Source organism: Hippoglossus hippoglossus, chromosome 18 (assembly GCF_009819705.1).
Source record: "Hippoglossus hippoglossus isolate fHipHip1 chromosome 18, fHipHip1.pri, whole genome shotgun sequence".
Taxonomy (NCBI): domain Eukaryota; kingdom Metazoa; phylum Chordata; class Actinopteri; order Pleuronectiformes; family Pleuronectidae; genus Hippoglossus; species Hippoglossus hippoglossus.
The window spans coordinates 14,590,139-14,614,433 of NC_047168.1; the positions used below are offsets into that span (position 1 = coordinate 14,590,139).

A 24,295-nucleotide genomic window follows, 5' to 3' on the forward strand; every position below is an offset into this window, starting at 1 on the left:
CTGCAGCCTCAGGGTGAAGGATGCAGGAGTGTGAGAAGAGGATCTGATGCACACACACACACACACACACACACACACACACACACACACACACACACACACACACACACACACACATACACTCCACAACGAAAGCCTGGGAACCCTCCACCGACGTGTTGTCTGATTATTTTTTGAGATTTGTGACTATGCAGCGTCGTCTTGTCACACGAGACTCTCTCCGATCGGTAAATTATGTAAATGTAAAAATTGTTTGTTCTACTAAATTATTTCACTAACTTGAACTGGAGTGTTTTGTCGTGTTGTCTCGGGTCCTCATCGTGTGAATGAAACTTTAGTGCCTACACATTTTTGGCAACTGCAGCTTATTATTCTGCTGAGCTCCGTGTCTGAGTGGTTTTCATGTAGAGAACAAACAAAAGAAGAATTCTCTTTATTTTTAAAAGTTTCCTGCTGAATATTGGCGATAAACGCTGGTTTCAACGCCACTTAAAGGGAAAATAAAAGCAACTTTATGATTGTGAGGTCAGAACATTATTCCTAAAATAATCTTCTTGTAATATTATGACTTTCTTTCTTGGTTATGCCCTGAATCCTCTCCTCCTCCTCCTCCTCCTCCTCCTCACCACGACACAGTGTCTGTACATTTATCTAACGAGCGTTTCAAGCTGCTCTGAAGGATTTAAAGGTATTTTGGGGTTTAGGACAGAAGATATTTAAAGTTTAACATTATCTAGAAACAAGATGAGCAACTGTAAAAGAATACGATGGTAAGTTGGAGCTCTCACATCCAGGAGGTCAGTGTCCACGTCGAGGGGCCACTTCACTGACCTCAGGCTGTTTCTGTGTTCTCAAGTCAGAAACCTTCGGGGGGGGGGGTGAAGGTGTCACGCGGCCCTCGTTGACTCAGCGTCTCCGCCGGCGAGTCGCGGCTCGTTTTTCCGGCCACATAATCTCTGTGAGAAGGAATCTGGAGCGACGAGGACGAAGAAGACGAGCGACCTCATGAGTGTGTGGGGGGTTTTGCGTATGGATTCAGTTGTTGCTTGGCGGCGGCGGTGGTGTGTGTGTCACTGAATTAACCTTGCTGTGTGTGTGTGTGTGTGTGTGTGTGCTTGTGCTTGCGTGTGCTTGTGTGTGTGTGTGTGCGCGTGTTTGTGTGTGTGCGTTGGGAATATGAGCATCAGTGTAGCTGCTTAGTAATGACTCAGTTTATTCTGGAGCTCAGTTCCTGTGACTGAGACTTCACATGGAGCTCGAGTTACTGAGCTGCTTGTGGCATCTCACACCTCAACTACACACAGACACACACACACACACACACTCTCACTGGAACTTAACTTAACCCAAACCTTAACCAGGAGCCCAGAAATGCTGTTAAGCCTCATTAGCACCAGGTTTTGGTCCCTATGAGGCAAACTGGTCCTGATGAGGTCAGTGTTTTTCATTCTTCTCTTTCTTCTTTTAATAACCCGTTTGATTCTCTCTTTCTTTTTTCTGTCTCTTTTATTTCCGTCCCCTCGTCGTCCGGAGACACTTTACCTCACTTGTCTCACCCCGTTCCCAGGCCTGCCATTGTCCCGGTGCACATTACAACGCAGCGAAAACATTTGGATGTGGTAATCGGCCAATTCAAGGTGTCACCGTACACCCTGTAGTGTCAAACCTCTCGTGTGTGTGTGTGTGTGTGTGTGTGTGTGTGTGTGTGTGTGTGTGTGTGTGTGTGTGTGTGTGTGTGTGTGTGTGTGTGTGTGTGTGTGTGTGTGTGTGTGTGTGTGTGTGTGTGTGTGTGTGTGTGTGTTGGAGAAGCAGGACGAACAAGGAAACATGCAAAGAGATGACGTGTTTTTGTGTGTGAGTGCATTTTCCTGAGGGCAAGACAAAGCCAGCAAATATTTAAGGGGGAGCACTGCTTGTGTAGTGTGTGTGTGTTTGTGTGTGTGTGTAATTGTGTTTCAAGGAATGCAATCCAATCCGCTCGGCGGTGCAGCGTCTCTGCCCTCTTGGCCTCACCTGAGGTTCCGAGGTGGAGGTTCCCACAGCTTCAGTCGCAGCTCGTTGTCTCCTCATGTGACGGCTCAGTGATCTGACTGAACCGTCCACTGGTGTTTACCTCGTCGCGCTGACGAGCCACACGACGAACTGGGTCAACTGGTGACGGTTCCCTCACGGCCGGTAACGACTGTGGCAGCATGAGAGCATCCAAGTAATCTGATTACATGGATTTCATTAATTTAATGGACTGTATTTTTAGTCCTTTCTCTGTAACAACTGTCAGAAGGATCCAGATTAATATCTTGAAGTTCATAGTTCACACTACTCCGGAGTTTTCAAGCTCCCGAAACGGATCCATGTTGTGTCCCCCCCCCCCCTACACTTCCTTACACTGAGTTCAGAAAGGGTTCAGACTATTTGATTACTCGTTAGTCGTGGTCCCCTGAGACAGATCCCTTCTCTGAACTTCTGTTCGTATGTGAAAGGTCCAGACTCTTGAACACGTTGACGTGACTTGTCATCTGATCTCTGAGCCCATCGGCTATCGTCTGACGATGGTTTAGACTCTGGGGACAACAACCGGTGTTTTTCTGTCCCTGCTAGTCGAACGAAAGACTCACTCTTGGTTCGCTGAGACGCTGTCAACACCGGAAGCCCCAACATATCGTCGGTTGCCCCCAAAGTCTAAACCACCGCAGACGATAGCCGATGGGCTCCGAGATCCGGTTGACAAGTCACGTCAACGTGTTCGAGAGTCAGAGACGGGATCTCTCTCAGTGGAGCAATCAAACAGTCTGAACCCGTCCTGAACTCAGCGTCAGGAAGTGTTGAGTGAGACGGACAAGCTCCAGGTAGAAGTGGAAATCCCTGAATGGAACCAACGGTTACGAGCCGGTGTTTTTCTTCTGGTGGTTAATCAGAATAAATCTTTCCCTGGTTGAAGTGCAAACACGTGCACCGCTTTAGCTTTAAGAGCTCACACGGCGAAATGATCACAAACTCCTGCGTTGAAAGAAGTGAGAGGAGCCTGATTGGATCCAGAGAAGTCGGAAACGGAAACAGGCCGTCGCATACCGAGCTCTGGGACTGATCTGGAAGGGAACCAGTCCCACATGAATCCCTGTTTCTCCGCGGCGGTTTCCGGTGTGACCCCCGGAAACGTCACGTGCTGGTCTCGGGGGTCGGATGCTGAGGTCAGCGCGTGGACGACTATCTCTGAATCTCCAGAACACACAAAGACAGAATGGACCCGTGCTCGTAATCAGATTGGTTTTCCTCCAGCTCGGCGTTTGACTGGTTGTAATTTATTCTCCGTGGATAAAGGAAAATTCCTTGAAGTCCTGAAGTTGGAGCCAGTTTACGCCCCCAGATCTGATTCCTGCCCAGAACGGGCACTTTGAGTAACTGAGTGGAACATGTGCCCGATATTTAACACGCTCCACCACAGCCAGTCTGTCGCAGCAGCTTTCGTTTACCCCCCCCCCCCCCCATGGATCGACCACGTTGATTGGCCTGGTATTTTCGTAGCAGCCGAACCCGGGCGTCGATATCGGCTTTTTATAGAAACGGGGCCCAAGTCCCATCGCAGGTTTTTTCCAAACTTCGGTTTAACGTTACATTTGTTTAATGCGGCTTTCGCTATGAATTATTTTGTCATGTTTTGCATTTCTGTGTTTTTCTGCCCCAGTGACATTCGGCGTCTTTGCCAAAAAGAATCTGCACCAAAGTTTCAAACCCCGAAATCTGAATGAGCCTTTGATTTGATTCTATATTTATGAATGTGGGCAACTTGATGCAGATCCAAATACAAAATCTGGATCCAGTGAATTTGAATGTGGTTTATGTGGAGAATGAACTCAACTGAGTGTCAATCCAGTTTTTATATACATGTATTAAAATGAACTGTACACACAGTCACAGCTTAACTTCTACTTTATCCAGATGTGGACATTGTTTTTAATATCACAGAGGAAGAACTGAAACATTTGACTTCACTTAAAAGTACCACATTAACTTTTCTACTTGAGTAAAAGTGAGAACTTGGTTTTAAATACACGTAAAGTATTACAAAGTAAAAGTACTTTCAGAGTGTAACCTATTACCTCATTAATCTGAATCCTTTTCAGGTGTTTCCTACTGACGCTGCTGCAGGAGGCGGAGTCACTCTGATTACCTGCCCGCTCTGATTGGTCCAGAGGACAGTTCCCCTCTCATTACTGATTACTTTTAGAAATATGATCTGAATCTGTAACACATGTGCTTGAGTGGAGTAATGGAGTAAAAGTACTCAGTTACATCTGCCCCCTGGAGGCTCAGGTGTCCGTCAGGATCATGAAGCTGCAGCAGTTTGAACCAGATTCATTTTTAACATGTTTTCACTAAGAATCTGAATCTGACTTCACTTCTTCTTCTGCTCGGTAAGAAAACCAAGACTTCAACTGGAGCTTAGCAACTTTTATTTAAACTGGTTTATCACAGGAAAAATCAAATAAGTTCATCTGAACAATGAAAAGCTTTTAAAACATTGAATGGTTTTGTTTTTACGGTGAAAAGTTTGTGCACTTGCTCATTTCAGAGTAGAAGAAAAAGTACATTTACCCAAATACTTGTAATTTGTTTTGCTTTTACTCAAGTATTTCCATTTCTGCACCTTATTTGACTTATTGAACTATAATCATAGGAAAACAACATCAGAAAATAAATGGTATTATTGACGTAGCTTAAGATAAAACTTTATTGATCCCCAGAGGCAAAGAAATGTGTTGAATAATTCAAATGGTTCCATCGTCTCCAGCTGCAACATTAAAGTGTTGTTTGTGTTAAATTGTAGTTTTAAAGACTTTGTGTATTACAGTATTATTTAACTGCAGTGTGGTGCAGCTGCTGTCATCAGAGTATTTCTTCCTCATGTCACTTTGCTGCTCCACAGATGAAACTCGACAGATTCTTTCTGACTGAGACGAGTTCAAACTGCAGCTGCGACCGTCCAGGTAAATAAATAAATGTTTATGTGCTTTAATTTAGATGAAATGTGTTTCACTGCAGATCTCAGGTAAACACAGACGTCACCATGACAACAACAACGATTCTATTCATGTACAGATGTGATGGGAAACATCTGTGTTAATATTTTTTTTTTTATTCTGCAACATGGTGAACATCTAAAAGATTTCACCAGACGATAAGATCACGAATACGATCGAATCTTGACCGAATATGAAACTTACATTTGAAACATTGTGGCCAGTCAAACAGAAACATCTGCACGGTTTGATCAGATCCAGCTGCAGTAAATCTTTATATTTATCCGTGGAATGTTGACGTGTCTTCATGTGTGTGCTGAAGCTTTTCGAGGGACTTTGAGGGTCCCAGGCAAAAGGGAACCAGGGGGGGGGTCGTTTCAGCCTCCTGTTGCCAAGCGTAGAACTTAAACATGTTCTCGTTAAATTTAGCGGATGATCTTTGATAAATTACAGCCGTTTTGATTCTTTTGTACACGTGGACATTTGTAAGAATTCTACATATTTTATATTTCCTGGTGTGTTTTTTTGTTGTGTTACTTTTACTCGTGTTTCTATTTTTACGACCCCCCCCCCCCCTTTTAAAAACAATAATGCATCTCACACTAAAGCAGAGTCAGTGGACGTGTTCCCACTTTACCCACGAGGTACTGTGGTCTGAGTACAGTTTACTGCAGTACCACACACATGTACGACTGTACTTATATCTGCTGCTTCACTGCTCCTGACTGTGTTGAGTTTACAGCAGTATTCCATTACAGTAACGACCGGTGGACTTTATTTCCATTTTGGGCCGAATCCGTCTCTCGCCCGTCTCCTGTGAAGAAAACTCGCCTTCACCACGTTTCCCTGCATCCATTTACATTTTTGAACTCAACCCACATTTTCTAATATAATAACTGTCTAAAAAATCGCCCAGAAGAATCTGAAACAAACTCGATTTCTTCCAACTTGTTTGTTTTCCATATTTTTCCCATATTTTCTCTCGGCGTGGCCCAGATCGCTATCGACCACAGGTTTATTTTTACACCGACGTCCGGCCGCAGAAACTTTACATGAACCCACATATTGATCCCATTCGACGTCGGGACGTGTTTGAGTGTTTCCAGAACAGCCTGCAGATGTCGGTTTTATTCACGTGGACTCCGGTTGATTCTTGACGAAGGATTATTGAACTTGTCGTTGATTTATCGAGTGTCCGACCGACGAGAGCGTTGCTCGAATCGCCGTCGCTTTCGTCCGACTCATCTGATGTTGGTTTAAAAAAGAAAATCTCCCTCGACGTTTCTACATTTTATCAAACGTATTAAGTGATTTAAACTTGTTTGATTTGGAGGCAACACAAAAAACTATACGATAAAAGTGACATATTAAAGCCTCATGAATAAAGAACAGATTTGTTCAACATTAGCATTCGCTTGATGATGTGTTTTGGAAAAAAGTCCAGAAGTCACTTTTCTTTTGGTCTCCACGGAAACGGAGATGCTCACCTGTTCACTGTTTTCATGTTTTAACAGTTTCCTGCTGAATATTGGAGATAAACTCTGGTTGTTAATAACTTCTGAGTGTTTTTAACTGATGTACAGTTCAGCTTCACTCTTCAAGGAGGAAACTTTCTCCTTGTTCACACTCACACATCAGACTCACTTCAATCAAGCTGCTGGTTTCAGGGAGGAATTAGCTTTGGCCTGAAAATCACCTTGTTTACACCAAATTCCCATTTTCCTGAGTTTGGGGAACATTTCTGTTGAGATTTCTCTGTAACGTCCTCGGACCGACGGCCTCCTCCACGCGCCCTCATCCCAACCAGTTGTTTTCCACCTGTAACGTTTCATCTCGAGCACAAACCTTCACCCATGTGAAAAGGCGACGTCCTGGAGACGCACGGCTCCTCGACTCTCCACGGGCAGTTTCCTCTTCGGCTTCCTGCGACAAACCCTGCGAGCCGAGCATGGGCGGCTTGTAAAGACCTTATCAAAGGCCCCCGGTGCTGGTTGTTGCTCCGCTGCAGGAATAACGGCATTGTTTCGGTGCCCGGCGCGGTGTTCGGACTGCACCACTCCCACCCGCCCTGAAAGTCCCACTTCCAATGGCCGGTAGTCGGGGCAGAGGGGTTGAAACAGGAGTATTGTTCTTCAAAAAGTGTGTGTGTGTGTGTGTGTGTGTGTGTGTGTGTGTGTGTGTGTGTGTGTGTGTGTGTGTGTGTGTGTGTGTGTGTGTGTGTGTGTGTGTGTGTGTGTGTGTGTGTGTGTGTGTGTGTGTGTGTGTGTGTCAGGTCGAGCGCTCGTCTGGCCCCACTTAGTCTCTTCAGGATGTTTTGGGTTTTCTGCGTGTGTGTGTGTGTGTGTGCTTTATGAAACTCATTTCCTGGCTGGGTCTAAGGAAAACAGAGAGCATGTTGGGTAATAATACAGGAGACGCAGGGAGCACTGCTGATATGAAGGGTGTGCGGCAGCGTTGTGATGGATGTGTGTGTGTGTGTGTGTGTGTGTGTGTGTGTGTGTGTGTGTGTGTGTGTGTGTGTGTGTGTGTGTGTGTGTGTGTGTGTGTGTGTGTGTGTGTGTGTGTGTGTGTGTGTGTGTGTGTGTGTGTGTGTGTGTGTGTGTGAGAGAGAGAGAGAAATGGAGTCACAGGGAAAGTGCAGTGTGAGATCAGGAGAATGCTGATATGAAGATAACAGTTGCATGTAGGTGTGTGTGTGTGTGTGTGTGTGTGTGTGTGTGTGTGTGTGTGTGTGTGTGTGTGTGTGTGTGTGTGTGTGTGTGTGTGTGTGTGTGTGTGTGCGCGGTCAGGAAGGGTGGTGCTGTATGAGCGGAGCAGGTTAAAATAACCAATAGCTCTTTTGTTAACGCTCTTATGAAAACACAGTGGGTCGGGGGAAGATGATAAAGTGTTAAAAAATGAGCCGTGGCCTCATTTATCTAAACGTTCGTCTCGACTCTTTTAAATAAAGTCGTATTCAAAGTGTCTGCAGGCGACAGGTCAGGATTGTTCTTGTGTTTTTAATCTTTAATTTCAAAATGAACGTGGTAAAATTAAAATCTAAATGGTAAAAGCAGATTAAATGATACACCCTGGTTGTTTGTGTGTGTCCCAGCATCTGCTCCACACACCAGCTGCTCTGTGAAGCTGTAACTCCGCTGCTTTCTTTACTTCTCACACGTTTTCACAACCGCTTTTTTCCACTTAAGTGAAAACTTAACAAGCAAAATTTCAGCTTCCTGCGAAACCCTCCTGCCGCTGACCTGTGAGACGAAGAGGAGGCCGATGATTCCACCGACTGTCCTCGTCGTCTGATGGTGTCATGGATGAATCTTCATCTCCTCCATTAGGAAACGTCCTCGCGCTCTTCTTTCAACGGACACATTCTCATCCCTTCTTCGCCCGGAGCAGACGAACTGAACATTCTTCTCATTTCTGACCACAGACGCTCTCTGCGTTGGTCCATCAATGTGCACGACTTGCACATTGATGGACCTTCTTCTTCTTCAGCTTCTTCTTCACTCTGACGTCACTGGAATAGTTTTCTCTCCTTCATGTGGCTTTCACTTCACGATCTGAGAGGAGCGCACGGATCTGGTTTGTGCTGATTGGCCTGAAAACATCAGCAAGACGTTAGGTTTAACCACAGCTAACGTAAATTGAATGTTTGCCTCAAACTAAGCTGACATAATAGTCCTTGCTTAACCCTGACCTTCGGGGCGGGGGGGGGGGGGAACCTCTGGATTGTTGACGGCCTTCGAGTCAGATACGAGACAAACGAGCAGCTCTGGGCGAATCAGAGCTACACGTCAGGTACCGTTGAGACGAGATGTTTGGACTTGTTCACGTTGATGAAAAAGGCAAATCTCACATCTCATTACAGCTTCAAAGACGCTGAACTGGATGAGTCGCAGGAACAAAAGCATTCGGTGGAAGTTCTTGCTCTCGGAGGAGTTTTGCTGCAGCTGACGGAGACGTTCTCAGAACCGAACAATTTGAGAAACCGGTCGATTCCTCCTGTTTCAGCTTTTTCCTTTTCGACGAGTTCCTGAAACTCAAATGTCTCTTGAAGGACAAACGGCTCGTCTCTCGTCTCCGTGGATCCACGCTGGATTCTTTATGGAGCAGAGGAGATAAGAGGCAGCGAAAGGAAACGTGTGGTAGACGGACGGACCATTGAATCATCCGCCTGTTAGATGCCCATCACTCATTTTAAAGGCCCCATTTGACTTGAAATAAAATTCTTTATACCAGCACCTGGGTGAGTCGTATAAATTGATGTATTGGCAACAGGTGTTATCGAGGCCAAGGGCCTGCCGTGAATTTATATATACTTCACTGTCACTTTTATCTACATCATGTGTGCGTCAAGTGGAAACTATATTTCACCAAGGAGAAGCTCTTGCTGTGTTTCTGCCTCGACGCAGGGGACAGCCGTGGTCCTGTCTTCAGGTTGTGTGTGCGCCCGACTGGTCCCAGTGGGTCCTTACTGGTTCGGACAATAACTGTTTTAATGATATTTGTGTTCAGTCACGTTAGCTGGACTTTCTACGGGATTTTTTTAATGCTGGGATCAGGGACAACATCAGGCTCGGGTCGGTTTCGGAAACAAAAGTTTCCTCTCCTGCAGTATGAACCTGCTCTATCGAATCGAGACAAGTTCCAACTACAGTGAGAGAGAGTTGAGTTTGCACAGGATCAGCGTCACCAGGGAACCTCCACATTAAAGTGCTGGAGTCTTCACTGGACAGACGACAGACACGTTGGATCCACACGAGGTTCAAATCACACGCAGCCTCTGCAATTATCGCCCATAGCTTAAAAATAACAGAATCCTCTACGAATGTGGCGTCAAACTCGAAGTGAAGGTGAGGCTCGGGTCCTGATTAACCTCCTGACCCGGAGAGTTAAATAAAAAACACGCTGGTTATTGTTCCAGCAGCTTCAGGGAGCGCCGGTCCGTAAAGTGAAAACCACACATACAGTGCGTCTGTGTCTCATCTGTGCTCCGTCACAGCTGCATACGAGCAGATTAGCTGCTCAAGTTGTTTCAGGGCTTTTCTGTCGATTGGGATATTTTGGAAAAATACAAAAGCCAAAGCACGACGGAGTTCAGTTTAATTTATGAAAACAATATGTCAGCTTCTCCGGCAGATTTTGAAAAATGTGCTGTAAAATCTCTCATTTCACAGCCTCTTATCGGCCGAGGAGGAGGAAGCGTGGAAGGAGCTTCCTCCTCCAGACGACACGTTCATGCTCAGATCTGAACCGGTGATGAGTTCACGTGAAGCTGCTGCTGCGAGTAAAGCAACTGATGAAACTTCTGATACCTGCGATTCGAGTATTCTACTGGATTTCATGTTGTGAGGATGGAAAGTTTAATAAAAAACCATCAAACTGTACTTGAGTTAATCTTTTATCTCTATTTATATTAAAATCCATAAACCTCCCAGTTACACTCCTCCAAAGTAAGAGCAGGTTTTCTCTCCTCACTTCTGTGAAGGGTTTAAACTCAAAGGTCCTCACGAGCACAGCAGCACTCATCCAATTAGCAGCAGGTCTGGATTTCATTTCCCTTCATCAGCTGCTGCGTTTCAGACAATGAGCTAAATCTGACTGTGCAGCTACAAACAGTGTTTTTTATTATTATTATACTATTTAACGAGCATCAATTTCATATTTTTAATGGTAATTTTTAATTTTATAAGCCCACAGATGTGTTTCCCGGAGCTGACGTGGAAGCACGGAGAGTCCGGTCGGTGGAGCTGCACCTGGAGGAGCCGCTGAGCCACGTGGGGGTTGGAGCAGATCAGATGTAAGAGCAGGAACCAGGCAGCGAAACGTGGGATTAAAGTCGTGACTCCTACAAAAAACGTGTGTGAGGCCAAAGCTGCGTCATTAAAACTAAAACCTGCTTCGAAACAAACGTGACCTGACGGCACCGTGTGGATCTGAGGGGACGGGGAGTCACCGGCGTGTTTAGAGAAGAGCTGCAGGTTTAATAGGTTGAAGCTTAATGTGACTTGATTAGTTCGCGAAAACTCTCTGTAACGACATAAACCAGTGGAGTCGCCCCCTGCTGGTCAGTTGAGAGAATACAGGTGTCAGGCACTTGCCGTCTACGTCTTATTTTTTAATAAAATCTATTTGTTGAACTGTGGATCAGTTAAAAAGACTCAGAAGTTATTAAAAACCTGAGTTTATCTCCAATATTCAGAAGGAAACTTGTTTCCCCTGCTCAATACTGTTTTTCCACGTCGTGCAGCGCCAGAGACGCGGTTGCTTTTTTGGACGTCCGGACAGTCGTCCTGGAACGAGGTCTCCTGATGAGAGATATATTATTGTTCGGGACGCCGCGTCACTTTTGATACGTACGCGTGGATCTTGGACGCAGCTGGAAATCCGTCCCGGTGCTGATTCATCCGAGGCCTCTGTCCCACAGGCCTTCGAGGTGCCAGCTCACTTTCCCTCTCCAGGTCTGACGGGGAACAAATGATCGATGCAACGTGTCCGACTCTACTGGAACTGAACGTTCTGGAGAAACCGATCTGGCGTCAAAATCGGCTTTTGTGCGTTTTCTGTGCAAAACCACATGCAACAGACCCACACAGGATATAATTACAGACGGTCTATTTTACACACGGCATTATTCACTTACACAAAGTGATCTGCCAAGTTCAACAGCGGTGGACTGTGGTGTTTCCTTGTTTGAGGGTAAATCTGATTAAATTGACCTTGTGTTGGATTCAGAGCAGATTGTGTATACGCACGTATATAAATTCACATCCATACAACCGCAGCCTGTTTCACGTCAGCTTTCGCATAAATCTAATTTGATCTGTGCCGGTTTCCTCTGTGCCGCTGCACGGTGGCTCAGCGGTTAGTGGGACGTCCTGAGTCTGATTCCGGCTCGAACGGCTGATGTGGGTTTTTTTTGAATTTTCTTTCTGGTTTCTTGTGAATTTGAGACTCGGCTGCACTGATTCGATTTCTGTTGTTTCAGCAAAATGTATTTGTAAATAATCTGCGATTTGTGAAGAAGACTCAGCTTTAATTTGAGGATGATTTACATCCGAATACAGATGGAATTCCTCTGAACAAAAGAAACTCTGGAGAGAATCCTTCGCAGTCAATGAAGCGGAGGAGTTGGATTTGAGTTTTCAACAGATTAATGAGACGTGCGGTTGTCCACTTGATTTCTGACTTGTCACGAGTCAATTCCCTAAAGTGTGCACGTTCTTCTGCCACGTTTCCTCCTCCTCCTCCATCACGACCGACTCACCAGAGTAAACAACGACGGCAGAACCACTTTTTTCCGACTTGACTCATTTATACACAAATGTTCATCCCTCAAAGCTTTTTGCAGCCGTGCGTGATTTGTGCTGTTAGATCTCAAAGCTGTCTTCAGGAATTAAATCCTAACTGTTGTTTTCCATTAGCTCTTCATGCTGCTTCACATCGCCCCCCCCCCCCCCCCCGAGCTGCGACAAACACTCTGTCTGCCGTCAGATGATGGCGTTCGCTCTTTTATACTTGAAAACACTCGAAATTTGATTTAGCTGCTATCAAATGCAAAGATAATTTGGGATGACAGGGCCCCACACTGTGCGGGCGGCCGCATGGTTTCCATTTTGTTTTTGATCATAAAACAAAGGACGGCTTGTTTATTTATCCTCAAAGGGAGAAAGGAAGCGCGACGGCAACGAGAGACGGGCTCACGCAGCACGCTGCTGCAAATGGAAACCATTTAGATGCCAGATACCAATTAATTAACCAACCTGCAGGCGCTTTCACTTCCTGCGAATAAACTTTTAATCTCGACAGAAGCGCTGCCAACTGTCGGGCAGTAACCATCCAATCCCTGGAGGTGTTCACTTCGCTCCTGTGTCCGGGAGGTCAAAGGTCAGGAGTCAGCTACAGCTTCAGCTTCAGCACAGTGAGAACTGAAGCTGGAGGTCGAATGACGTGTAGAAGAAAGTGTTCAAACACTAAACTTCATTAGAATCAAACCCTTTACAAAATAAAATCATGGCGTCCATCTTTAAACACAGTCTTGCTTCCTGTACGAGCTAAGTCATAAAACCACACACACACGAGAAGAGTTCAGATATTTGTTTATTTTCTTTGCAACAATGTGCTACACATATTCACAGCTACACACCTGTCCAGTTCAAACACTGCTCATACACATTCATTGCAGAGTTTCCCCGCTGGTCCAGGGGTTTACGCTGCTTCGCCCTCATCGCTGGACCTGTTTCAACAAACCGTTTGTTTGGGTTGGAGTGCAAAGGAAAAGGGAAAAAGGCCCGTTCGAGTGTTGATCTGGAAAATACAGAGATTAAGACCCCGGGTTCGCGGTGGAGCTCGGAGCGAGTGGCGCAGCGTCGCCGGGCTGAGAGGAGGCCCCGGCAGAAACACGAGCAGGTGGACGCCACCCAGCGACTTGAGCTAACAGAAAGCAGCTAAAACAGCAATCAAATACAAAAATGAAAAATTTGCCTTCAATTTTGTTCGTTGAGCATAAAAAACAAACGGTGTGTGTGTGTGTGTGTGTGTGTGTGTGTTTTCACAACTTCCACAACAAACGGTGTAACGTGAGCGCACGCAGGTGAGAGTGGAGGATCGGCTTAGCCGGGATGTCACCTGATTAAAAACGAATTAACCCCAAATTGAAGGTTTCGTACACAAACAATGAAAGGTGTGTGTGCGTGGATTAGTTTGACCTGGTTTTGTCCGTGTGAACCGAGCCCTTTGAACAAACATGTACTGAAAGTGCACACACTCTCACACACACAGACACACACTCCCTGCACGCCTCCTACCGATCACCATCAACTACTATTTTATTTGTCTCCCCACACATGACACTGGCTGATGTATGACGATGGACGTGGTGTGATACGATGCGTGTTATCTGCTGTGTGCGTGCGTGCATACATGTGCGCTCACGTGTGCCTGCCAGAGGAGGATAAAAAAAAAAAAAGTAGGCGTGTGCCGGCGGCGGTGTGGTTTATGTCCGCAGATAAACTTCTCCTTTCAAACCCTTCTCCATGTGCATCTTCGTACTAAATCTGCTCTCCCCTGCGTTCGCCTGACGAACCGAGGGACTTAATGTTCCATGTTGGCAGCACATGGGTGTGTTGGGGCCTCGTAGTGCTTCCAGGTGACGGGCAGACACCTGCGGGTCCTGGGTCAGCAGCTGTTTGGGTTTTCTGGAGATACGACCTGACCACGGGTTTAACTAACTTATAAAGTTTACAGCGGTCACACCATGGTTAGTTTGATGTTAAAGCACATTCTGAAAGGCACTGGTGGTTGAAACTTTAAGGCTTGATACTGTGGTCACCTCTGTTCACGTAAGAATGTAAAAATGACGCTCAAACATCCTGCTGGGCCAGTAGGTGGCGCTGAACTCTACATCAATCATCTGTTGAATACCTGTGGAGAGTGTTTGTTGTTTTAGTGTCTTAAGACGTCATTTGCGTGTGGACGCAAAACCCAGAGGAAAAGTTTTTTTGTTTTGCAAAATATCCGCACTAGTCTTTAAAAATACCGTTGAAACAACCGTGACCTACACGTCTAAAGATAAACCCTCCGCTGTCGGTGTTTGTGCGACGAACCCATTTGCGTGTAAATGTCACCTTGTTCACACCTTTGTTGTTTTTTTTCTGTTTCCGTTGTGTCACTGATCCTCAAAATGACGCAAAGTGCAGCTTCACAGGTTCGACAGGAAAGACGACATAGATTAGAAAAATTCTCTCTGTGGAACAAAAGAGGAGAAAGTGCACGAGGCGAAGTGAACGAGCGAGAGAGGACTGCAACAACACAGACTGGTCGGGCTGCATACCTCTCTCTCTCTCTCTCTCTCTCTCTCTCTCATCTTCCTCTGCCGGCCTCATTCTCGTTTCCCCCTCGTCCTCCTCCTTGTTTTCTTTTCTGCTTTCCTTGCAGAAACTCCCCCCCCCCCCCCCCCCCCCCCTCGCAGTTCAAAGAGGCAGCGTGACATCCTCTCATCCTTTTTTAAAAATCCACAGTTTTAGTGTTCCTCCGAAATCCTCCGAAAACCCCCGAGTGGTTTTTTTTCTTAAGTCCCGTCAAGGTACATGAGAATTAGTTTTTAAAAAAAAAATCACCACAGTTCATTCACGTATGTACAGTCCTCTCATGGCACGCTTTAAAAAGATATATTCCACATTTTATTTTGCTTTGGTTTGATCATTTGATTTTTCTCCTGCTACAGTCTTTCCTCCCGTCTTTGATGCGGGGGGGGGGGGGGGTCGAGTTCTTTAGTGTGTGTACATTCTTCGGTCTGCAATCCAAATCTCAGGGTTCGATTGCTTCCCACGGAAAAGGGCGGTTGATGAGCGAGATGCGTCGGGGGTTCGTGTGTTAATTTGCGATACAGGCAGCAGCAGCGGGGGGGGGGCGGGGGGGGGGCGAATTGTTTCGGGCGATTCTCAACAAATGCAGAAATTGGAAACCGCCCTCCTCGAAAATCCACAATAAATCAATGTCCTTATTTATTTTCACGTGATTGCAGCTGTATCTGTGTGTTTCTCGCTCTCGGCGGTTGGGTCTCTCTTCACGGAGAGTTACGAAGACAAATCAACTATTTATATTTTCCCCCCCCCCCACCCCCCCCCCCCCTCCTCCTCTTCGTCAATCTTTCCATCCTTCATCGAATCTGTTGATGCAAACATCGTAGATCCAAGATCCAGGCCCACGCATCCCACAACTTGTGTCTTTTATTTCCAATCAGCGGATCATTCAAAAGGCCTCTAGCACATTGTCTCAAGCCCACATGTTTATCCATCCGTCGTCTCTTCTGTTCGTTGTCTCCCTTCCTCTCAGAGGTCCAGGCGGAAGGCGCCAAAGTAGCTGGAGGAATCGTCGGCGTTGACCATCGTGGGGGAAGAGACGGAGACGAAGAGCTCGTCGCCGGCCCTCAGCTCGAACAGCCCTCCCTGGTAGACGGAGTGCAGGGCGTACTCGGCGTCCGGAGCCCAGCACTTGGTTCCAACCCCCTTCAGCAGCTGGAGGCGAGAGGAGATGAAGGTAAGAACCGTTCTGAAAGGTTTCTACTCAGCGATAGTTTAGAGTTAAGGGTTTACTCTCTACCTGTATGGGGCTCGGGTACGAGGTCTTCTTGTAGACGCACTGCACCAGCTGGTGGCTGACGCTGCGCTGGTCTCCGTCACCGGCTGCTGGGGACGGGTAACGGAAATACACCTGGAGATGGGAGGCAGGAACGTTAATGATGAAATGCTCACAGCGTCACGTCGCCAATTCAAAGCATCTGTGTTTAAAAGAATAATATAACTTCAAACAGCATCTGTCAGCTCCCGTAAAGTCAGTTAGTGGATCACCTGTGAGTACAGGTAGTACCGCCCATCCTGAGGCACTCGCAGCTTCCCATTGGTCAGGGTCATGTTGTGCAGGTGAGCGCCGAAGCTCTGATTTGCCCACGAGCGGACGACGTGGCGACAGGACTGGTGGAGACCCGGCGTGGGGATCGGGTACGGAGGGAACCCCGCTGTTGGTGAAGAGGGAAAAAAACCATTGATGAGGGACGATCAGAGAAACAAGAATTACCGATAAAAAAGCTTCCAGACCCGCATGTGACCTTTCACCTTTCTCCACTGAAATCAGTCAATCTGTACATCCAAGTGAACATTGGTACCAAATTTGAAGATATTCCTTCAAGGCGCTCTTGAGTTATCGTGTTCACAAGAGCAGGATGGATGGGAAACCTCAAAATATATCTCTGGGTGTCGCTGGAGAGTTGTTAAAATAAACCTGGACTTATTTTTCATATCTCAAATAAGTAAATAAACGAGCGCATCGTCCGCACGGCTCCTAAAACTCCGATAAAAAGTAAGCAGATGCTCGTATATAAAGCCTTAAAATGAAAGTATACTGCAGACAACTTCTCCAGCGATAAACTTCAGCATGTGACCCGGGAGCAGTTTCCCTCTCAGGCTCGTTTTCAAACTGCCAGAAGTGAGCAATGAAACGCATCGTTCGCCCCGAATTTTAATAAAAGTCCAGCAACGTCTTAAAAAAAATCTCCCATCATCGTCGTAACCGTCATTGTAAACGTGACAAGCGTTTGATTACAGCGGCTGTTCGGCCCTCGTGAGGAACACAAAGTTTTAACACTGGGGGGGGGGGAAGTGTGGAGAGAAAATATGTGGCCGTTATGTTTGCACATGTCGGTCATAACCTCTGAAACTACGTCTTTATTGAATGTCATGACAGCAGTTTGCTGAACCATGTGGGCTATGAACTGTGAAGAGTGGAAGTGTGTAGTGTTTCTGCAGAGAGACGCAGGATGAAGGATATCATGTGTGTTCCAGTGTCTCCTCCACATGCCGCAGACAGACACTGTGCACGTTGGAGTGGTGGACGATCCCACAGCATTAACTGTCACTTACTTTAACGTCCTGGTTAAATCAAAAAGCTCGGAGACGGAGTTTAAAACTTTTAATGTCCGAATCCACAAAGTGTAAAGCTTGAGAAAGTTCATTGTTATATTTCCTTTGCTCGTAATGTACGTTTTATTACCTAATTTATATAGAATCTTAAGGTTTATTCTTTATTATATCAACTCTTGATAACGGGTCATGTTTACGTAACCTTAGTGTGTTTGTTGTGTGTCTGTTTTCCTCTTTTGTCATCGCTCGTGCGTGTTTGTCTATTGCGTAGGAGCAACACATCAAACACAGGTGCAACTACACAGTTTAAAAGTTGCACTCTAATCGCTGCGGTCGTGCAGTAATCGCTTGAATTGTTGTGTTTATATTCTTTGTGTGTGTGTGTGTGTGTGTGTGTGAAGCTATTGTTTCACATTCGTATGATGATGAGTCAATAGAAAGGAAACATCAAAAGATTCCACCCCACAAATTTCCTCTCTCTGTTACTTCCTTCTGAGAAAACCAGGCTGAATGTGTGAACCTCACACGCACACACACACACACACACACACACACACACACACACACACACACACACACACACACACACACACACACACACACACACACACACTGCTCGCCCTTTGTCAATTAAATGGGACTAACATCAGGCAGCCTTTGCCAGGTTCTCAGCGCCTTGTCGCTTGCATGCCAGCTCTCAAATGAAATTATACGGTCTGGATAACGCACACACACAAACACAGACACACACACACACACACGCATGAAAAACACAATCCAGAGCTTTGCAACTTTTACAACACACATGCCCTCGATTATTCTTATCAGCGAAGCCGGCCCAATGAATGTCTGTGTCACTGATTCGGCCTGTGTCCACTTCACGAGAGCCGTTCCTGTCGAGAAACGCCTGCAGCACATGAGGGGGGATTTCTAACCCTAACCCTGATCCCTGAGACGTGAAGTTCACGTCCTAATGCTGCTCACGATCCTCAGCCGGCCCTTACATTAATTACTAAGGGATTTCCTCGCTTCATTTAAGTAATATTCCATATTAAGGGATTTCTTCCTCCTGGTGAGTTACCCCGGGCGACGGCTCGTGCCTGAGGTCCAAACCGAGGCGCTCTGTACGTTCTCCTGTGTCGAGTTTCTCTGGTTGAGCGCACGTCTCTGCCACGGTCAACATCTAATCTCGCCACGTGAAAAAGAAAGTGAAAACATTTGATGGGTTCTTCTTCTGGTCAGGCCACACCCCCCCCCCCCCCCCCACACACACCCTTTCACGGAAATCGGTTGTGTAGTTTACGAGAAAACAAAACTGATTGAAACATAACCTCCTTTGTACAGATCTAATCAGCGATGCTCCTCCATGTTAGTGATTGGGACATGGATCCAACTAAAGTTCAGTTTCAATTAGTTATTTACGAATCACACACACACACACACACACACACACACACACACACACACACACACACACACACACACACACACACGTCTCACCTTGAGAGCTGGTGTCCCTGAGGGTCAAGTGGGCCGACGGCCTCTGGGCCACCGAGGTCATGAACTTTGTCCCCGAGTTGTTGAAGGTGCGAGGCATCGTTCTCGCCTCTGAGGGAGAGAGGGAGAGCCAGCATGTCAGAGACAGGGATTCAGACGAGTGTGTATTGTGGTTGTATTGTGTGTGTGTGTGTGTGTGTGTCTGTCTGTGTGATGCTCACCTATGAAGGTTTGTTTGGAGATGATGTTCTCCGTCACCTGAGAGAAAATGTGAAAACACAGAGGTCAACAAAACGAGAAGAAACGAACCCAACCACATTATAATTAACATCAAACGTGTTGATGTTGTGTACTTGTGTTGTGTACTTGTGTATTGTACGAGCATTGTTATCGCACCACTCTGTTGTTGTTGTACATATGTAGACACTTTAAAGTCCTGAGGTCGCACCTCACCGCTGCCTCCTTCCATTATCACTGAGATAAGATATAAACGTGGCACCGGGCGATATGACTTCAAAACAACATCAGGGTAATACAACACGGTACAAGGTCCCCCCCCCCCCCCCGCTGTGAGATGAACAGAGCCTAAACCTGACAGCTCAAAGTATCGACCCAATTAACCGGCACGAGCAAGTTTGAGTCAGTTCGAGGTCGTAAATGTCGGTTTCGATCCGTTTTCGGGTTAATCGCCCGCAGCCCTTTGGAAACCTCAGATGTTTTCCCGCGTCGCAGCTCTGTCCCGTCTCTGTTTCATTTCCCCCGCTCCTCTGTGTCATCCCTCGCTCCCAGCCAGTGGCCTCTTAAACGTCGGCCAGATGTAGACACGGAAATAGACCACATACTGTACACACACACACACACACACACACACACACACACACACACACGTACAGATGCACACACTCAGTAACTCACCTACTCTCACACTCATGTCATGCTCGTGGTTTCTGCTCTGACTCTCGCTCCTTGTTTTTCTATTTCTCACTTTGTAAATCAAGCGTCAGTCGCTTTCTTACTCCACATCTACCTCCACATATATCTTTGCTCCCTTGTCTGTTTCTCCACGATCCCTTAATCTTTGTCTCTTCATCACAGATCACTCTCTCTCTCACTCTCTTGTCAGTTGTTTGTTTGGTTTGTGGCGATGCTGGTTGGAGATTTTCTTTGTCAAAAACCTGCAGTGATTGAGCCGTGGCGAGCAAACGACCTGCTGCTGAACCCAGAAAGATCTGTGCCCCTGTTTATTCAAAGTTCAGTGGAACTCAGAACCTGAACGTCGCCTGTTTATTAAAGTTTATTGATATTGAATGAACAACACTCACGTCAAGTGTGAAGTCGATGAGATGAACTGTTCTTCACATGCAGACATTTATCTATTTATTTACATTTCCTTTCTTTCTTTCCTTAATTATTCTCATTGTCCACTTTGTAACCAAAAGTAGTTCCAGGTTTAATCGCCTGTGCTTTGCCTAAAGTGCCCTGAAGCAAGGCACCGAGCCCCCAGTGGTGTAAATCCCTCGCATACATTTTTTGAACCGCTACCAAATCCTGAATGATTAATTCCACCACAGTTTTTTAAACGTCATCCAGCTACGACTGTGGTGTTGTTCTTGGCGTCGAGTCTGCTTCTCGAGCGCCGAACACTCAATTCAACTTACAAATTGGACGTGATCGCTCTGGGGTTTTTGCTGCATGTGTGTGTGTGTGTGTGAACGTGAGTGGGGGGGCCCCTCCACCACTTTGAGTGTATCCTATATTCTCCACAGGGGGGGGAACTAACAGCTCCATAAGTTAAAGTCTGGAGCCCGGGCCCAGCTCGCCTCTCAGCTGGCGTAGCGTGCCTCCGTCGGCCTCGCGTTCCTCGAGTCCTGCGAGCAGAAAATTACCCCCACGCACAACCACACACACTTGAAGAGAGAGAGAGAGAAAATTGCCAACAGACTCGCTGCCCTGCATGTGGCTGCATTTGAACAAGAATTTTAAAAAAAAGCTCAGGGGGATTTTTATGGGATGCACGGATCCACTGTGAGCGTCCAGGCCTCGTGTCGCTGTGACTCAGCAGCAGCATGTTTCCAGTTGCTGCGAGGCGGCTGTCTGTAATGCCTAAAAGCTCACATGGGAAAGTATTGGATGACTAAAGAGTGAAATCAGCTGTAGAGGCTGCATGCATAAAATAAATGTTCCACTCAGCAGTGGAAGCTCACGCCGGTGCCCTGAGACGTCTGAGCAGCTGTGTGTTTAAGACTCGACACGACTCCACCGACATGTAGGGTCGAACTACATTTACAGTGTTTTCTTACTCACTGTTTGCATCTGGTTCGTGTTTAGCGCTCGCCCGAACGCAGCGTAGTTAGCTCCTGATACGCGTGGGGCAAAAGGTCTCCGAGCGAACGGCAGGGACACTAAATTAAAAACGCCGTGGATGTAACTGTTACGGTAGCCGGGGCGACGTATTTCTGAGAAAGTGTTTCCTGAATCAGACTTCCAGGAAAATGTGAAACCACTCAGCTCGGCACAATGAAGCTGCTGAATCGGGTCCTTGTGTTTATCACTGCACGGAGGAGGAGAACAAACTGCTGCTCCTGATATCGTCAGCATCACAGACAAAGTGGGGGGGGGAACAAGCTGTGACTCAGAAACAGACCGACGGACTTTAAAGTCTCCGGCAGACGGCAAGAAGATTACATCTTGAAGTCGTTACCCAGCTTTTAAAATACATCATCATCATATTAAAGGATTTAGTTTACTTACAGTAACCTTTTCAATAATCAAATAGTAACGACCTCATTCCATTTATCAGTCATGGCTCATTTGTAGAGAATAGCAAAAATATAAATGGATATAAATGAAAAGAAAACACAAATACAACCAAATATATAGAACTTGGAATAAGAATAAACTTTGTTTTAGGTCATATTTAAACATAATTCTGCTTTTTTGCATCGTAAACATTAAAGTGATCATTCTAAAATCCATTTTTTCATGATAAAGCCTTTTTCTTAAATAATTAAAATGTGAGAATGTCCTGATCATCTGCTCATCACTTTGTGACAGTTTTCCGATACTGATTCCAATTGGAAATATTGGAATCAGTATCGGAATAATAGAGGGTTGAAAGAGGAATTGAAGGACAACAGGAATATGTATGAAATTCATTTTTGTTAAAGCGTTGAGTTCGTTAACAGCTCCCAGCAAACGAGCTGGAATTAATGAACGCTGCAACGTGACGCGTCGAAGCTAAACCTCCTCTTTACCTTTATCATTTCCTCTGAGCTGTTTCACGTGCCTGTGTTTTTATAGCTCGGCCTGCGAGTCGTGTTAAGTTTACGAGTCTGTTGTTGGATGCGTTGAGGATCATGTCCTCGCATGTTACACGTCTCAACGCTAACGACTTGGGATCTGGATTAGAGTTTTTGGTTTTTCTTAAAAAAGACCACGTCAATTATTCCCACGACCCAACCCAGTTCTGTGCCTTTGTCAGACTTTAAGAGCTCCATCCTCCGTTTAATATGAAGTGTTTTTAAGAGTTGGACCCATAACTTTGTCCTTTTGAAGATATTTTTACTGACTACAGTGCTGTGCAGTATTTGGCTCCAGCAAAGGGACGGGAGATTTAGTGAAGCCGTCTTCTTTCCAGTCTGCCGCGGCCCCCGGGCTCGTCCAGATGGCTAAAATCGACTTCCTCAACAGTCGGGGACATGTAGGTTCTCTCAAGTGAGTCAGACGTCTCAATCCCAAATGTACACGACATCCTGTACGATAAGTCGTCTCCTCCGCTGCTCGCCTCCAGGTCGCGGTGAACAGATTCCTGGAAAGATGCTTTCAGAGCGCTCTTCACTCGGTCCTAATTCAAAATAAGTCCTGCTATTACATTCACCTATTATGTCAGGATTCCTCCTTAAAGAGCGAAACCCTGGAGAGGTCACAGTGAGGACTGCATGGCATGCGGGCCCCGGGGCCCCTAGATGACCCCTGATAACATTAAACACATGCATCTGGATTAATCATGGAGCTGTGTCCCTCTTTGACCCCAGTAAATCTGTCCAATGGAGCTAAATTTGGTGCAACATACCTTCCTGTCTCGTAGACTCGGAAGGGCTAATACCGTCCAATGGGTGCAGGTCGCAGGTTTACGTGGGCGTGCAGTGACCTCAGGTGCTCACTCAGGCTCCACCCCTCGCTTCCCTTAATATGGTTACCTCTGGTTTAATGGGCGCTGGACGACATGCCAAACTCTAGGCTTCCACACGGCAACTCGCAAACCAATGAGTGACGTCACGGGGGTTTGACACTTGGACAGAACGGCCAATTACAGAGGATTTAGGGTTCCGGGTGGAGGACCCTCCGACCTTCTGGTTAGTGCCTGACCCGCCCTGACCCGCCCTGAGCCAAAGTCGTCCGTACAACACAGGGACTACAAACATGTTCCTGCAGGAGAAAACCCCTTTAAGTTCCTGAAATGAAACCATGATGGAAAACAGATCCTTACCTCTAAACAACCCATAAACCAACAGTGCTCGGTGAAGCTCTCTGCAATTATTTTTTTTTTTTTTAAAGCAATAAATACTGTAAACCTGTAATCGTATCCTCCTGCTCCATGTGGAGCAAAGGCTTCTGGGCTTTCTCTCTGCCGATAGGAAGTTAGTTATGTGTTTGAGGCTTCGCCCTTAATGAGACTGGTCACGTGCTGGTTCACCATAGAAGAGAACAATCCTGTTTCCTGGAAATCAGCTCGTAGCCGCTGATGTGACGAGCCCCAGCGTTGACGTTCACTGCCAGCTTGACCTTGTGTGTGTGAACGTAGGCTAGACTGATACCAGGGCACCTTTTAGCGGTGTGTGTGTGTGTGTGTGTTTGTGTGTGTGTGTGTCTACGGGCTTCAGGGCAGTCTGTAACACCACAAGTCTAAAAACACTTTCCAGCTGCAATAACATCAACAAATCGAGCCCTTCACTCTTCTTGGAGCAACAAGCGGAGACAGAAATAGCCCGATCTTCATGTCATATAGTGTGTCTGGCCAAAAAGACCCTAAAAAAAGAGAGCGTACAAAAGAGAAGCAGAGGGAACAAAGTGAAAGATTACTGTACAAGTGGAGAGCGCAGGGAGAATAAGATGAAATGGTGCGAGTAAATCTTTAAAACATTCCTTCTCCTGCAGCTCCGACGAGAGTCTACGAGCCTCAGGTTTCAGCCCCTCCCCAAAATACCAATGTCCCAGTTGGTGTGTCTTGCCTTTAAAAGGTGCACTCCAGCAACTTTGCGTTTGGGGAAACTTGAAGATTATGAAAGAATCTGCAAAATGCAAAAAGCATCAGACGCTGGGAAAACGGAGGTTCTAGTCGATCTCTAAAACAACTCCCGTGTTCCT

The 24,295-nt window shown here is 46.3% G+C and overlaps 1 protein-coding gene and 2 long non-coding RNA genes across 3 annotated transcripts in view; 1 reads left to right on the forward strand and 2 right to left on the reverse strand.

Annotated features, from left to right (window-relative positions):
• Positions 1–1,084: 1,084 nt before the first annotated feature.
• On the reverse strand, positions 1,085–15,469 carry LOC117751958. Its single transcript, XR_004611949.1, has 3 exons — positions 14,166–15,469; positions 12,709–12,711; positions 1,085–1,114 (listed from the first exon to the last, which is right to left on the reverse strand). It is a non-coding gene; the product is annotated as an uncharacterized LOC117751958 (long non-coding RNA).
• LOC117751957 lies at positions 13,214–23,908 on the forward strand. Its single transcript, XR_004611948.1, has 3 exons — positions 13,214–13,539; positions 19,563–19,567; positions 23,894–23,908. It is a non-coding gene; the product is annotated as an uncharacterized LOC117751957 (long non-coding RNA).
• The window catches only part of tnfsf10l (TNF superfamily member 10, like), a 48,417-nt gene continuing 39,653 nt past the window's right edge, over positions 15,532–24,295 (reverse strand). Inside the window, exons 3-7 of the mRNA XM_034569019.1 lie at positions 19,150–19,186; positions 18,932–19,039; positions 16,364–16,530; positions 16,116–16,226; positions 15,532–16,030 (exon numbers count right to left, since the gene is read on the reverse strand). Of these exons, the coding sequence (XP_034424910.1) occupies positions 15,845–16,030; positions 16,116–16,226; positions 16,364–16,530; positions 18,932–19,039; positions 19,150–19,186 (609 nt within the window). The 3' untranslated portion in view covers positions 15,532–15,844. The remainder of the gene's footprint in view (positions 16,031–16,115; positions 16,227–16,363; positions 16,531–18,931; positions 19,040–19,149; positions 19,187–24,295) is intronic.